The 16,319-nt window shown below is 50.2% G+C and overlaps 3 protein-coding genes across 7 annotated transcripts in view; 1 reads left to right on the top strand and 2 right to left on the bottom strand.

Annotated features, from left to right (window-relative positions):
• The window catches only part of RANBP10 (RAN binding protein 10), an 81,358-nt gene extending 78,544 nt beyond the window's left edge, over positions 1-2,814 (top strand). For all 3 annotated transcript variants that reach the window (XM_075715889.1, XM_075715890.1, XM_075715891.1), the window contains one exon: positions 1,313-2,814. In XM_075715889.1, coding sequence (XP_075572004.1) covers positions 1,313-1,443 — 131 coding nt within the window. In that variant the 3' untranslated portion in view covers positions 1,444-2,814. The remainder of the gene's footprint in view (positions 1-1,312) is intronic.
• Positions 1-16,319, bottom strand: part of RSPRY1 (ring finger and SPRY domain containing 1) — a 281,438-nt gene that overhangs the window by 180,140 nt on the left and 84,979 nt on the right. The window lies entirely within an intron of this gene.
• LOC104035013 (C-C motif chemokine 3-like) lies at positions 11,049-12,345 on the bottom strand. Its single transcript, XM_009488199.1, has 3 exons — positions 12,279-12,345; positions 11,508-11,613; positions 11,049-11,139 (listed from the first exon to the last, which is right to left on the bottom strand). The coding sequence occupies exons 1-3, from the start codon at positions 12,343-12,345 to the stop codon at positions 11,049-11,051; spliced, it is 264 nt and encodes an 87-aa protein (XP_009486474.1).

The raw sequence follows: 16,319 nt of genomic DNA, 5'->3' as shown, positions 1-16,319 counted from the left end.
CTGAATGTTTGTGCCTGCTCTTCCATTTTCCTTAAACAAGCATGTTCTTTGGCCCAACAGCTTGTTGTCATTTACTCTCCTGTCTTGAACCTGGTGTAGTAAATGCAGTAGCTTTCCCTGATGGAAGTCTTGTGCTTGCAGTCAGTGAGTTGCCAATGTTGTTGCTGACCCTCCTGGCATCTTCAGCTACAGAAAATCCCATGGTGGAGAAGTGGGTATAGTGATAATGAGGTTATGGCCTGCCACCAGTCTGCAAGAAAAGGATTGTTTCATTCTAGGCAGGGCACTTGGTCCTGTCACCATACCCTGCACATGCTGTGCCATTGCTCAGGTAACTTCACAGGACACTTCCCAGTGTGGGTTAGCTCAGTCCATCCACAGCTGGCCAAACACTGTCTGCTGGACAGCTTCTCTCTCTTGGAAACCCATGCTTGACTCCTGTGCACAGTCGAGCTCATGTGCCCAGATGTATTTCCTAGTGGGTCTGTGCACCTCACGTTGAGTGTACCAGAAGGGGATTTAGAGATTATCTTCTGGGGGAAGGAACAGCTTGATGGACAAACCCCTGAGGGCTCCTGTTCTGTCTGAGTAAAGGAACAGAAATTACATGGTTTGGGAAGGAGAGTCCCTTCCCCTAACAACCAGCATGGGCAGGTGTCCAGCAGGGTGGCTCAGTTCAGCCATTGTTTGTCCAGTGCTTGAGGAGCACAGACAAGCTGCTGAGGAGTGTCACCAGGGAGACATGAAAGATGGTGTCTGGACATGCTTTGTCACACAGGTCGCAAGACACCTTGTCTAGCCCAGCTGAGGATTCCCTCTTGCATACATAGCAAACATGAAGTTGAAAAGAAGCAGTGACCAGTGAGTGAGTTTGTCTAGAGCTTGGGCTACTGTGTGGACTTGCACAAGTGGGAGAGATGGAGAGGTTGCCTCTCACTTGGTGCCAAATTCTCCTGCCTTTTCTTGTTCTTCCATGCTTTGATCTCTCATGCTTTGAGGGTTTTCTGGCAGATACTGAGGCAGCAGGAACTCCACTGCCTTTTTCTTGCTCTGGCCACCACAGCAGCACTTTCTCAAAGGCCCTGTTGAGCTGTTGCCCCACGTGGGACATGTCATAGGTGGTCAGGTGTGTGGAGGAGCAGTGGTGCAGATGCCAGCATTACTCAGGAGTAGCTTCCTTCCAGAGCCAGTGCCTTCTGCCAGGGATGCCGGGCTTGGTGCCCAGGTGGGACTGAGTGGGACCCAAGTGCAGGTGAGCCAGCATGCAGCCAGGATGCCTCTTCTAAACAGATTTCTTTTTTTGCCCCCACAGAATCTCAGAACCTGCCAAAGCAGCCCCCGCTGATGCTTGCCCTGGGCCAGGCCTCGGAGTGTTTGCGGCTCATGGCTCGTGTGGGCTTGGGCTCCTGCTCCTTTGCCAGAGTAGACGACTATTTGCACTAGCCACCAGAGCAAGATGGAGTTGACATCGTTGAGTGGTGCCCTTCACCCTCCGTTGCTGCCACTCTACACCACCACCTCGTTCGATAGCCTGACCTCCCTGCCACCAACACCCCCTCTAGCACACACACACACACTGCCTGTGAAAGGATTGAGTGAGTCCCTCACTGTGCGCCTATTCCTGACCCCAGGAACGACTGGCAGATCTTATTTGTCTCCCTGCCATTGCTGCGGCTTCAGCAGCACTCAGTGTTTCACTGGTTATTCTGATGTAGCGCCTTCCGATATAGGGATTTCTCTTTGTTTTGATTTGAGTTGTTTCTTATGGATCCATGAGCTGAGCTGGTTTCTGCTGATTTACTGAGGAAGCTCATCAAGTTGGTGACAGCTTGTTTTCTTCCCTTTTCCCCTCCATCGTGCACATACCGCATCATCTTCTGTGCTAGCTATCTGAACTCTTCTCACAGTGGCAGTTCAGAGGGATTTTTTTATTTTATTTTATTTGAATCCTGTTTATTAAAAAGGTCTCTTCCACCTCCACAAAGTCATTGATGTATTTATTGCCCACAGACTTGGTCCCAGCCGTACACATCATACAGCCTCGCAGGAGACCTGGTGAGGTAGGTCCTGTTGCACACTAATGATGGGAATTACAGGAGCTTGGTCCTTCACAGTGCATGCCTCTCCAAGAGCACAAGGCTCTCAAATGCTTGTCTTTGTGAGTGGGAAGAGTAGAAGAATTGACATTGCCTATGTTTGTGGCTGCACTCTAGAAGCATCTCACAGCCCTGAGATAGGTAGTTCCAGCTCTCACAGCAGCTAGAGGGACAGGACTGACGAATGTGAAGTCATCTACCACTGTATTGGTAGAAGTGGGTCATGTTAGCCAGCAAGAAACATCCATGGGTGCTGCCTGGTTGGACTGTCAGTTTTTATCTTAAATCACAAATCCCCCTTTTTCTCCATATAGGGGGGCTCTGTTACTAAGAGTCAATAATAATAGTATTTACTGACCCCTCCATGTAACACCTATTTAAATGAACACTTCTAAATTTTGGAAGTGTCTTGAGAACACTAGTGTGAACTGTGCTCACCCTTGCAGGTTGCACATACCAAGATCAGGTTGTGGGTTAGGGTCAGTACTAGCTTTGTGAGGTCTGAGCCAGTCAGAAGGGAGCAGCAATGTTTCTTTAAGGATTACTAAGAAAATTATATCAAATTATATAAAAAAACTATATAAAAAGCAACCAGCAAGGATCTGTGGGTAAATAACCTCCAAGTAAGATGGACTAATGTGTCACTGCTACAGTATGTATCAGGCCCAGGGACTCAAGTGCTGCTAAGCTTTTGGCATTCAAACCATCTGCCTGTAAATGCTTCTGAGCATGTACTTCGAACTGGTGAGGCCATGTAGCAGGACCGCATGCTTTGCATCCTCTGGTATACTGTTAGGAGAGTTCAGGTTCAGTCTGGCTGCAAGGGAGGAATTTTAATTCTGCACCAAATTTAGGTCAGTAGCTCTGAGGAGGACCCAGGGGAGCTCAGACCCAACACGTATTTTACTGCTGTTCTTGAATTTTTTTTTTTTTTTTGGAGGCTCAATGAAAGGTGAACAGATTGTGTTGAAGTTTGCCCTTAAAATGGAGGTTAGCCTGTGGCAGGGCTTCAAGCAGCAAGAGAGCTTGTGTGCCACTAAAGAAAGGAAGGTGGTGTGTGACCTCTGTGCAGTAGCCCAGAGCTTTAAGGATTTGCTGCATTTGCAGGCTTGGTTTGCAGCTGAAACATGAGGTCTGAAATCAAGGCAGAGCAGGGGGGCAGGTGTCCCCTGCACTGCAGAAGATGACTGCAGCAGTGAATGTGCAGATGGTGTTAGAGGTGGTTGGGAATGCCTATCGCTACCTTTTGGTGAAGGTTTTGAAGCAGTGCTAGAGCTGTGGTGGTCTAAGAAAATGTGAAAAAAATTTCAGGCAACATGAGCTTTAGAGATGGAGGAGATATTTTTATTAGATCAACTTGTATAGTTGAAAAAAGCAGAGGGACCTCTGTGTACCAAAGCCTTTCTTCTGGGCAGACAGAAGCAGAGGCCTGCACTGAGCAGAATAATTTAACTTGCAAATCTGGGAGTTCTGTTTCAGTTCTGGGGAACAGCTCATGTGCCTGAAAGCTCATCTAGTGATTTTCAACTCTGCTTGTTGTCCTAGTGATGGATATTACCCCAGCCTGCAGTCCTTACCTCACTGCAATTGCAGAGACACTTCAAGTCAGTGGGTAGGCTTTCTTTCTGGAGCCTCTGATGCTGGACCTGCCAGGCTGCCCATTGTGCCTCAGTGCTGTTGCTGAACCTGAGGCACCGTATGAACTTGCCCTGGTGAGAGATTATTCTGCAGGCTCTCCATTTCCTAGACCCAGGCTTGGGGCACACTGGTGGGCTGATTGTGGGTACTTAGTTGGAAATACTCCACTACCTGGCTTTGCCTTTCACATTTGGCGACTTCCTCTGCTCTTGGTCACCGTTTAGCTTGCCGCTGTCTGGCTGCAGTCAGACCTGTCTTTCACCTTTGTAGCAGCACCATCTTTATCTCTTTCTGAGTTTTCTTTGTTCCTTCTCTTTGTGGTTCCTTTAAGCCAAGTCTTTTTGTCATGTGTCATATTAATGCCCCACTTGGTCTCTCAGCAAAGCTGTGCTGACTATCCTAGAGCTTTTTTTTTTTGTTTGGGTTTCCCTTTCACTACAAAAAAAACCAAGAGATGCTCCTAGATACCTGGTTATTCTGGTGCCAAGAACTGCATGATGGGATGGTCTCTCTGGCTTCTCATGGAGACTGTCCCTGTGGTAGAAACCATCTTGCTGTTGTGTCAAGGTTAGTGCTGAGAGGCCACACTTGTAATGATGATTAATTGCAAGTAGCAGGGCTGAGTCACTCTTCCTGCCCCTGACAATGTGCATTACATAGTGGCAGTAGTCCATTTCTTGCACTCACCAGCTCTTGTACCTGGTGTCCTGATTCTGTGTTTTGGGGAGTGCAAAGGCTTTTCTGCTGTGACATATCTGTCCCATACTTGTTGCTTGGTTTTTTTCATTTGAGGTGTTCTTGCGGTTTCACTAGTGGTTTCTGTTTGTTGTGCTCAGATTCTGACTAACATGGTCGTGACTCATTGTGGGGAAGAGAAATGCGTTTGCGGTGTGTGGTGGAGGTACAGGCTTCAACCTACCACTGATTCCTAGATGAGATTTCCCAGGTTACTTTTCAAAGCCTCTTGGTCTTGGAGTGTCCTTGGCTGCTCAGTTCATGTCAGCTGAGACTTGGTTTGAATTGTTGTGGTCCTAGAAGGTTTTCCAAACCACAGCCAGACACTGGTCACAGGCAAGATTTCTCACCATGCAGCCCCAAGAGAGGCTTTCTAGCTGTGGCATCCTTCCCAGGACCTGTGAAATGCTGCAGCTGTAACAACTAAACCTCTTCCAGCTCTGCCATGTCTCCACAATCATAGGGTCTTGGCTATCAACTGATCAGTCCAGTGTCACCACCAAAGTTCTGTAAGCAACACGGGGCAGCACCTTCCAGCTGTGTACTCTGGACACCAACCACTCTACCTGCCCTCCTCAAACTCAGCGTTGCAGCAAGGGCCTCTCAGAAGGATAACATTTCACAGGCACCTGGTGTAAACCTGCTTTCAAGGGCGGTGAACTGCAGCCCTGCACATCATAGGCTTTGATTTTGAGCCCAGTGCCCTGCCTGTTAACATTTTGGGAACTCCAGACCTGGAGTCTTGGTTAAAGTGTCCTTCAGTGGTTCTGCAGAGAGCGCTTCACGGAGCTGAATTCCATCACCAGGCTTTACTTACCATGGACAAGGGTTCATGCTGTCCCCACCAGCAGTGAGTGAGAGCAGTCACATCAACAGTAACATGGGAGTACTTCAGAGTAAGATGAGGGATTGATTCAGGAGTTGGAGGCATTGGAGTAGCTGGAATAGTGTTTCTGGGAGGTGTATCCACCTCATACACCTTGCACTCCAGCCTCTGACCATCTTAGTGGCCTCTGCTGGATGTGTTCCAGTTTGTGGACCTCTCTCCTGTACCAGGGGAGCCAAATCTTGTTCCTCTTGTTCCTTTTGGAACCATCTTGTTCCAGATGATTCTTCTTGCTGCTCTGTGATCCTATCCTAGCAGTGTTTAACAAAAGCTGATTCAAGACTTACAGGGTTGAGTGAGCTCTCAGTCAAGCTCTCCTGTGAGCATGGAGTGCAGCAGTCTATTTCCCATGCATCCTTAGATGTGCTCTCACAGACAGCTTGTTTTGGGGAAACCTCTCACTGCTACCAGGTCTCCCTTGCTCCTTTGCCTCTCACAGTCCGAGTATCCTCCCACCTGTGTGACCACCAGAAGTGGTATCTGCAGTGTTTGGTGCTGCAGGAGCTGCTCTGGGACCAGGGTCAGCTCTGTGGCCTGTACCAATAATACGTTTGTCGAGCATGGACATAGCAACTCCAGCTGCTCTTCCTGGGCTTGCTTCTGCTGTGCTGTTCTAAAGGGGCGGATCCGTGTGGGACAATCCCTTTTTGTCACCATATGGGATCCTGTCAGCCTGCAGCTGGGCTGGCTGTAGCACTTCTGCCGTTCTTTTTGAGTCTGATTAGAAATTAAGCCTTTGTGTGTGGCCAGCAGAATGGAGAGGGAGCTCCGGAGTAAAGCACTGGGTACGCAGCATCCAGCTGTTGGGGGAGGTTGTCCAGTGGCTGCTCTCCCTGCCCTCCAGCCCCCCATGTGTACCAGAATTGTAGCTCATTGCTTTGGGATGGAAGATGTGTGGTTGTTGGTGCTATAGCCTGTTTCTATTTCCAACATCCTGGTGGTGCTCACCATGCTGCTGCCAACCTGATTCGGACACCAGGAGATGCAGCTGTGACTGGTGTGGAGAATGGGCCCCTTCGGGAGTATCGTTCCTTGTGGTTGTGTACACCTAGGATTTTCCCATCTGCTTCCGTATTCCTTCTGTTTTTTTACAGTGACCTCTCTACCTGTCCTCAAGCTGTGTCCTTATTTTTCACGTAATCTTATTAAGGCATCTTTACCATTCTTTAAATAGCTTTGTTCTTGAGGCTCCCTTGAACAACTGGAACAAGCAGTGCTGGTGTAACTAGCTCCGGGGATTGAATTTATCATTTTCCTCCCCAGGCATCAGGCATGATGAACCATCTCCTCCAGCAAAGCAAACCTTGTTGGATTGTTCTGATGCTGCTGTGCTTTGGTACCTTAATACTCACATAGCACATGTTGCTTAGGTGCAAGTTTCAGAGTTCCTTCTGCTGTCATGGGGTTGATTGAGGTGGTGAACCATGACAGCCAGGCTATGTAGCAGTGTGTAAATGCCATGAAGCTACATGGTGCACAACGTGGTATTGGGAAGCTCTTTCCATGAAGAGGCAGTGTGCAAGTCTTCAACAGGGTAGCAAGTGGAGAGGTCCATCACGCTTCAGTCCTGGGCACAATGAGGCCATGTGGACCTGCTCACAGCATGAGAGAAGGAACACGTTCCTTGGAAAGGTGGTCCTGGTCCACCCCAGAGTCCCTTTTGCAGAAGGAGCAACTTCCTTCAAACCCTCCCTGTGTTAGAGCAGCCTGAGTGGTGGATCTGGAGGGGAGTAGGTCTCCTGTAGAGAGTTGGTGTTAGGACTCCAACTGTGCATCTCTGTCCCTAGATGTTTCAGCAAAAGGGCTGGAGGGGGATGTGACAGGGCACATGTGCTGTGTTGTTGCTGGGACCCTTCTGCCCCAGAAGAATGAGTGATGGAGGGAACTGAGTGCAGCAGCTCTTACTCAGGGCCAAAAGCTGGCTGTGAGCCATGTCCCATGTGCTGTGTAGGTCAGAGACCTGGAGGAAGTATTGGCGGGGTATGTGTGAGGGGAGCTACAGCAGATTTGGGGAGAAAAGGGGAGTGGTTGAGACCCTGGAGGCCTCTTCCAGAGGAGGCAGTAGCTGCTCTCCACGATCCTTCCCTGTGACAAGAGGTGGCAAGTAATGGATGAGTGAATGTGGCGTGTCTGTCTCTCTCCCTGCATCCCACACCAGAGCTCAGAGCCTGCAGCCTTGAGCTGTAGCAGTGCCCGGCAAGCCAAGGGTTCATCCAGGCTGGAGAAGCACATGTCCTGTCAGCTGTTTTATTTCCAAGAGGGAGGCTTAACTCCTGCTCGCAAGAAGCTGCGTCCCGTGTGGGATTTACACTCACATCGCTGCAGAAACATTCCTGGAGGCCATGCAGACCTCTGCTCCTTGTTGAACTTCCCCTGGCCAGGCAGACACCTTTTCTCTGGTCACTCCACTTTCGTCCAGGCTCCCTTTGCTCAGGGGAGTTTTGTCTGCATCCTTCCCTCAGGAGGGAGCACAGGCTGGGCTTCTCACAAGCTCAAACTTGGAGAAGGGAGAAGCTGCAGCAGCTCTGGGGATAATCAGGATTTTAAAGAAAATTTTAAAAATACAAGTGTGGTGACTCTTCCAGACCAAGAACTCTGCACAGGCATTTGATTGGGATTGTCTCTCGGTCCTACCTGTGCACACTCTTCATGGCTCTCCAGCCAGGGGAGGCAGAAGGACGCTGCCAGCACCTGAAGCTCTTGCATGCAACCTGTTAAGCAGTGCAAGCCCCAGGACCTGCCCACCACGCAGTTAACTCTCTTCTGCTGGTTGCTCAAAACTCAGGTATGAAATGCTCCGCTGGAGCATGGGGTGTGAGGTCTTTGCAGGTTTCCAACCAGCCCTGGAGGAACAGCCACTGTTGGGCTGCAACAGAGCAGATCTCCCTCTGCCACTCCAGACTTCTCATCGCCTTTGGCGGGGAGGTTTCCTCTTTGGTACAACATCAGCTAAATAGACATTACACAAATTGTGCACATTGGTTCAGTCTAAGCTTAGTATTTGTGAATTAAGTTATCTGATGCTTCGCATGAAAACTTCAAAAAGGGGAGGGGGGGATTTTAACTGAGAAAAAGCCTATGAAAATATACTGGAAATATGGTAAAGAAATCGACGTTCTGCTGTATATTGACAGAATTATTTTTATTAAAATACACATCCATGTGCAAGAGCTAGTGTGGAGCCGTGTGCTTTGTCAGTCTCTGCTCACTGGCGTGCTGGGGAAGGCGAGCGGCAGAGCTGGTTCAGGCGGCAGCTTGTGTCCCCTCCAACATGGGATGGGGTCCAGAGCTGCCTGTCCATGGGCAGCTGTTGGGTAGGGCGGTGGGGTGGTTAACACCGCGATGCCCCACGACTTGGGAGACATCAGCCCTGGGACCATTTGGTGGAAGGAACTGGGCTCTCCCCAACAAAGATGAGCTGGCTCCAGGATGAGTTTTCCTCATCCAGGGGTGAGCAGACGCTAGCAGAAGCATGTCCCTGTCGTTACGCGGGTCCCTTGGTGGTCAGGGCAGGCTCTTGCCTCAGGCATGTTGCCTCACATAGAATTATTAGAGGGAAGCAAGCAATTATTGCTAAGACTTTTGGGTAAGTCCTACCCAGCTTTGATAACAGGGTATTTAAGGGGCAGTTCATGATGCAGCAGCTGCCGGCACCTATATATATTTCTGCTGATGCTTATATATATTTTCACTATACCATTTTCTCGGCATAGGAGAAGGCACATGATGGCTAGGACAGACCCTGGAAATTTTCAGTTGGTGCCTTTTTTCATGGACCACCTCCTGCATCTTGGGTCCTGACGCCACGAGTTTAATAACATTCCCACCTGGCAGAAGCTCACTTGTCAGGTCATGAGTGGTCCCTGAGTAGGAGGTCCCTGGGGTCTGGATGAGTCCTGAACGTCACTGCAACTCCATTCCCTGTCACCTAAAACAGACCATTGGGGTGGTAAAATCCTCAGGAATAATGTTGGCATGCCCAGTTGTCGTTTTATTTTGTTAATGAAGGGATAGAGACTAGTAAAATAATAAGGATTTTTTTTTCATCAGGGGCTGCTCTGTAGTATGGGCAGATGGCATTTGTCCCACATTTTCATCACCACCTTTCTCATAGAGGGTGCAATGTGTCATCGCCATAATATTCCTAGATGATCTTCTGGTCTTTCTTCCTTAACATTTTCAGCTCTTGTTGGCAGTAACATCTTGTAACACCTTTCACATCTTGTCAACACAGCTCTTTTTGCAGGTCAAAAATTCCCGGATTAGCTGTGTGCCATAGCAAGATTGTTTTTTCTCCTTGAGCATTGTGTTGTCCACTTGTAATATTCTGGTTGTGGGCCTAAAAAAAAATGGGGGAAATAATCTTTGCAACCCTCAAATTCGAATGATTGGGGAAGGCTGCTTAGAAAGTAAAACGTTTAAAGAGTCTCTGAAATGCAGACTGGGGGTGTCTAACTACGAGCTTATCACCTTGTATGGCTACATGCACATCCATTTTTTCTTTCAGAAGACAGCATGGCCATCATAGCCCTCGGGTATTGGTATATCCCAATACCTCGGTGTTAATGTGCTGTGAAGGTGTAACCCTGGAATTTTATGTCTATAAACAGCCAAGCACAATCCATGAGACATTTGTCCCCCAAAATCTGATTCTCCTTCAACTTTCCACCACTGCTTCATCCCATGGTGCTTATGATTCGTGGGCAAAAATGTCGTTTGGGATGTTTTTTCCTGTCCCCTGCCTACATTCAGTATCCTAGAAAATACAGCCCTGCCCTATTTTCTAATCATGAGTATGAAACACTGATGAAGCTTTAGGTTGAGGATCAGTCCATGACACCACATTTCTTGCTTTCACCTTTCTGAGGTATTCCCATGTACACTTTGCACCTCTCACATGGAATGATGGACCATCAGCCTAGTGTTCAGACCTGGGAACCCATGCTGCTTCCACCCTTCCCCGGCCTTGCAGAGGGTCTGCAGTGGGGGCACCTCTTCTGCTGCCCAGCTGAAGGGGGTTGTGTACTCACCCTCCTGGCACTGTGGACATTGTTTTTCATCTCCCTCACTTGTTTTGCAGCAGCCACCAGCATATCTGGAGGCTGACCAAAGTATTAAGGGTTTGGCAGATCAGTATCTTCTCCCTGAACCCTCCACTCCCAACCACCTAATTTTGGAGCGCCTGCAAAGCCCGTGGCGCTGGGAGCATGCTGTGAGGATGTATAGCCTTACCTATGGGTAAAGGTAACCTCACCTATGGGTCAAGACCTAGCCCCACTATCATGTTCCCAATGAAGCATGCTGTGATCAGGCACAGTTTGCTCCAGGCCTGGAGAAACACATGCTCATGGCAAAGGGTTTTTTTTTTACTCTCACCATGCCCTGGGCTTGAATGATCTGCTCCTTGCGCTGAAGAATCAGGAAAACTCAAAAGAGCAGCTTGTGGAAATGAGTCTTTATTATAAATATTTGCTCCACTGGGCACATCCTGACAGGGCAGTAACGACAGGAGGGACTTGGTGTCTGGCTGCTCCATGCTGCTGTGACATGCGGTCCTACCGGGGTACAGGCTGGCTCCCCCTGCGCCCACCACCACAGGACCCTTTGGAGAAGTGCTACGAGTGCTGTCTGCGCCCTCTGGAGATGCAAGGACTGGATGTGCAGGTAAGACTGTGGATGGTAGAAGGAGGATTTCATTTTTTCCTTTGAAGTTTTCTCATGGCTCTCTTCACCCAGGGCTTCTTGGGGTTGGCGCAGACCTTGTCACCAGTGGCAGCCACAATCCTGCAGTGAGAAAGCAAGGAAAGACAGTGAAAACATGAACTGCGAGCTGTTCCCTTCTCATGCACTACTTCTCCCCTCCCTGTGTGCAGCCCCATCCTGGATGGAGGCTTGGAACCATCTCTCCAGAAGCTCATCCCCTCCTCGGGCTGGCAGTGCATGTCTGAGTCTTCCCAGACCACTGGCATTAGCAGAAAGCACCCAAACCTAATTGTTTTCTCCCTGTGCCCACCCCACAGAGCTACTTTCCTACCACAGCCCCCCAAGGAACATACTCCCAGTTGGGACCAGGCTGTCTGCGGGGCAGGACGGGATGGGGGAAGCTGCTCTAGCCATGCCAGAGGTGGGAGGCAAACCCCAGGGGTACTCACACAACTGCAGGCAAGGAGCAGTCACTGGGTGTCTCATAGAAACTCTGCACGTATCGGACAGCTTTCTCCGCATAATTGTTGCAGCATTCAATGGGTGTGAAGTGGGCTGTGAAGGGAAGGGAGAGATTTTGTGAACGGACTTGTCAGCATTTTGCAACTAATTGCATCACCAGATAATGACACTGCAGGATATCAAACACAGGACAGAGGCCATGGAGCTTCTCAGCAGCTCCCATAACATCCCACAGCAGATATTCATTTCCCTTCATGGCAGCAAGCACAGGACTGGGAAACGTGGACAGCAGTGGTGAGGGGAATGGTATATGACCCAGCACCCCACAGCCCACATTGCTGCAGCTGCCAAAGTGCACGGTGAGGTTGGGGTGCTCAGTCTGGGGATGAGGTTTTTGGGGGTTCCCAAGGTGGAGGCACAACTTGCAAGTTGTTTTGGGAGGCTCCAAACAGCTGCACATGCTCCCAGCCTCCAATGACTTGCTTAGCCAGCTGAGACCTGGGGAATAGCTGCCGGAGTCTCCTCCAAGCTCCAGCAGCATCTCCCCAGGGCTGGCTTTGCTAAGGCCACCCAGCACCCTCTCCATCCATTCCTACACCCTGGGATATGCTGCCCTGCCCCAACCAGGGGGTTGCTCCTCCTGCCAGCAGCACCATCCCCGCTCCCCGCTGGGGTTTCTTCCCTGACCTCCCCAACGGGATGTCCCCAGTGGGGACCCCAAGCCCTGACCTGCAGCAGTGGCCCACGATGTACCTTACCTGCAGCATGGTGCAGGGAGAAGGTGAGGAGCAGCACAAGCAGCAGGACTGTCCTTGCAGTGAGCATGGTGGCTATGTGAGGGCTCTTCCTCCGTCCTGCTTTGTGCCACCCTGCCCAGTGTCCATGGCTTTGGCTCTCACCGCACCGTAATTTATCCTCTGCATGCCACCCACTTTAACTGCTTTTCCAAAAATTTTGGACGTGTTCTAAGAAGTCTCTTCTCAGGGACAAGGGGATTTCTGTCATTGTTTATTTTGGGGGCACATCCAGCAGCGGGTGGAAGAGGCCAAGGAGTGGGGCAGCCACTTCTGCTTTCTGTGGAAGAGCTGTGAGACTGCAAGGGGCTCCCAGGAGACTTTGGGGGAACTGAAATTTACCCAGGAAAGCAGATTAAAAACAACTTCTTGTGAAGGCAAGACGTCAAGTCTAATGCTTGCCTGTTTATTTCTAACAGGAGAGACAACCCAAGATCTCTGAGCAGGAAGAGGTCATTGATAGGTTTATCTGGTTTGCCTGAGTCGTCAAAGGCAAGTGACTTAATGATTCCCCTCCAAACTGGCCTCCCCAATGACCCTGGTGGTACCAAGGCAGTGAAGCACTCAGCATGGGATGGGATGGGATGGGGTGAGGTGGGATGGGATGGGATGTTGTCAGGCAGAAAAAGCCACACTGGACTGAACAAGGAGAAACCCCAAAGCAGGGGGTGGCAGAGGTGCTTTTGGTGGGTTCAGGAGACTTTATAGAAGGGGAAGAAATGGGGTAGCAGCAGTGGGGTGCCTGAGGAGAGTCTGAATCTGATCCCAAGTTTGAGTGCAAGCATTGCCTCTGCCTCCCACACCAGCTGTGGGATTGAAATGAGAGGGTCAGAGAGATGGAGGCTTGTGGTCATCAGCGCACAGACAGTTCATTTCTGCAGGGAGATGGGACAAACCCTACCACAACCCCAAGAGAGTCATCCCAGACCTCAGAGAGGACCCCGAGGGCAGGAGGGGCAGGTGGCACAGACCCCAACAGCAGCAACACAGAGCACTGGTGGACATCAGCCCAGCTTCCATGCAGAGATCTGCTCCCCAGGAAGGCAAGATACAGCTGCAGTCTGCGTGCAAGGAGGGGATGAGGACCCAGTGGGAACCCATGTGGGATGATGGTGAGTGGGAGCACAGGAGGGGACCTGGCTGTGACTTGGCAATGAGGCAAGCCAGGGCTTCTTGGAGGAGAAGAAAGGTGGAAATGGACTTCCTTGAAGATTATTTCATGTTTGTGTGACTTCTCTGGAAGAAGAAAGGAGAAGGAAACAAATCAAATGTGCTGACGACTATGGTTTGGAAGATGTGGTCTGCAGGACACCAGGTCTGGTGGCCTGGCACAGTGGCAGGGTGGCCATGTGGAGAGCTGGGCATGGCACCACTGGTTTCTAATGCCAGTTTCCCTAGGAAAGGGCTCTGCAGGAAAGCAACACCCGATACACAGCTCCTGAGCCCCCTCCTACAGTCTCTGCATCCCCCCCTGGCTCTCCCACCTTCCCTTTTGCAGCTCCTACCACATCCCTGATGTACAGACCCTTGAGTCCAGCAAGGCACAAGAGTCACACCACCTCCTAGATATCAGTTAAAAGTGAAAGGCTGTAATTAAGGGAGAACTGAGCTAATGGTTTTTTCCAGCCAACTTCTCACACAGAAAGCCTCATGTGCTAAGCTCTGAGCTCCATTTTCCCACTTGTCTGAGGCACACGGTTGCTCTTCCTTTCCCCTAGCTACTTAATCCTGTCCCCAGTCCCATCAGAAGTGTTAAATGATGCCTCCTCCTTTCCCTTAACTAATTAATCCTGTCCCCAGTCCCATCAGAAGCATTAGTAGATGCCTCCACTATTTTCTCTTCATAAAGCAAATCAGTGCATGTGGGGTATTTGAAGGCCTGGAGAGGTCCCGTGAGGCTCTCTGGAAACTGGGCTTTCCTCTGTGTCCCTGCCCCAGCAGTGGATCTTTGGGCTTGGCTTTAGTCTTCTCCAGCCCCTCTGTATCCTCTGCATATGATAAATGCCAAAGAAAATGGAAGAGCACAAGGCACTTGCATACTAGGGATGCTGGTCTCTGACACTGATGCCACCAAAACCTTCTCTGGAGGAAGCCTTCATCACCATCAACCATGGCCAAAAAAGCAAAGGAGAAACTAATACAATAACTGACTTCCATAAACTCACCAGAACCTTCTTGTCATGGCTAGGAATAATAGAATTGGAAAAGGCAATAGTAAATGTGTTCAGGGAAATAGTATTACAAATGCTATGGTGAATAGTAAAAAGACCTCACAAAGACAGGCCAAATCTAGATCTCAAATGGTGATACAAAACCAATTAGCATTAGACACTCTATTAGAGGCCAAAGGAGGCGTTTGTGCTCTCATTAACACCAGTTGTTGTTTCTCTGTAGACCAAGACAAAAGAATAGAAACAGATGTAATGACAATCCAAAGTCATCTAAAGGTTATTCATAAAATGAAAAAAAAAAAACAAACCAAAACCCAAAACCACCACCACCAAACCCCTTTTGACAGGTGGTGTTGGACATCAGACATTGGCAGATGGTTTGGAAATGTACTTAAAATGTTCAAATCTACATGTATAGGGCTAATGTCTATAATAGTAACCTAGATGTCTGTTCAATTAATTATCGGTTGTGCTGAGATTACGTGTCTAAGCAGCAAGCAATTACTCAGCAAGAGATAAAACTGATGGCAATGCAAATGCACAGGAGCAGAAAAGAAATTAAAGCAGAAGAAAAAACAACTCTTTAATATAGAAGTATAAAAGCTGCCCTGGGGTCCCAAGTGCCCCTGCCATGTCCATTCTCCAGTTCCATGGACTCTGCTTGGAGAGGATCAGAGGTGGGGTGTCTGTGGAGCCTGTCTGTTCCTTGTGGGTCTGGGAACCAGAGGTCTCATGGGCACCAAGAGGCAGATGGAGATCTCTGGGGTACACCAGGAGGTGCTTCAGCTTGAGGAAGCCTTTTAAATCATTGCCTTTACACTTCAGGAGCCTTCAGACTCTGGAGACACCCTGTTTGCTTGGTCTTGGTGCCCTCTCCTGACAGCTGTGCAGGGCTCTCCCAGGACAGCAGGTCCTGGGTTACCCAGACCTCCCCACAGGACCCACAACTGCTGTCTCAGCCAGGTGCCCTTCTCCAGTCCCTCTGCTGGGGGTTTCTGATGCACATCATGGTGTCACAGCACTGGCAGTGACCTGTCCCTGTCCCCAGGCAACAGCAGCCTCAGAGGACTGTGCTGGTTGAAGGCAGCTCCAAAGGATAGCTCAAGCCCTTGGCCTCTGCCCCACCATACTGGATGCCATGGGGCTGGTGCCCCAGAGCTGGGTCCCCATGCCTCTTCTTCCTTGGCCCCAGCTTCCTCCTGCTCCGGGTGGCCTGGGCTGCCCTGCACTGCTGGCACAGTACCTCTGGCACATGCCAACGGGTAGGAGGAATGCTCTGGGCCAACCCTTCCTGGGGATTCTGGCAGGGCAAGGTCCTGCTTAGCAGGACGGCCCCTGGCTGAGGAGCTGGCAGGGACCCACGTGCACCACGGGATGGCGCAAGAGGCTTCTTGGTGGGCTCAGCTGGGCCGGGGTCACGGTGACGCCGGTTCTGTGCCGGCAGGAATCTGCCGGGAGCCGACGCTGGGGAAGGCGGATGAAGATCCAGGATGGAGGTGAGGCCCCGCTCAGCCCCGGTGCTGGCTCCTCCAGGTGATGGGACGCTCCTCCTTGTTCTGCTCTGGGCTCCTCCCCGTCCAGCCAGAGCCCTGGGGACTGTGCTTCATCCATGCCACAGCTGTCAGGAGAGGGCACCAAGACCAAGCAAACAGGCTGTCTCCATTGTCTGAAGGCTTCTGAAGAGTCAAGGCAACAGTTTAAAATGCTTCCTCAGACTGAAGCACCTCCTGGAACACCCCAGAAATCTCCCACCTGCTTCTTGGTGCCCATGAGACCTCCAGTTGCCAGACCCGCCGTGTATCATGGTCATCCCTCAGCACTGGATGGGTTTTGC

Source organism: Pelecanus crispus, chromosome 8 (assembly GCF_030463565.1).
Source record: "Pelecanus crispus isolate bPelCri1 chromosome 8, bPelCri1.pri, whole genome shotgun sequence".
In the NCBI taxonomy this organism is placed as follows: domain Eukaryota; kingdom Metazoa; phylum Chordata; class Aves; order Pelecaniformes; family Pelecanidae; genus Pelecanus; species Pelecanus crispus.
This window is presented reverse-complemented; position numbering and strand designations above follow the sequence as displayed.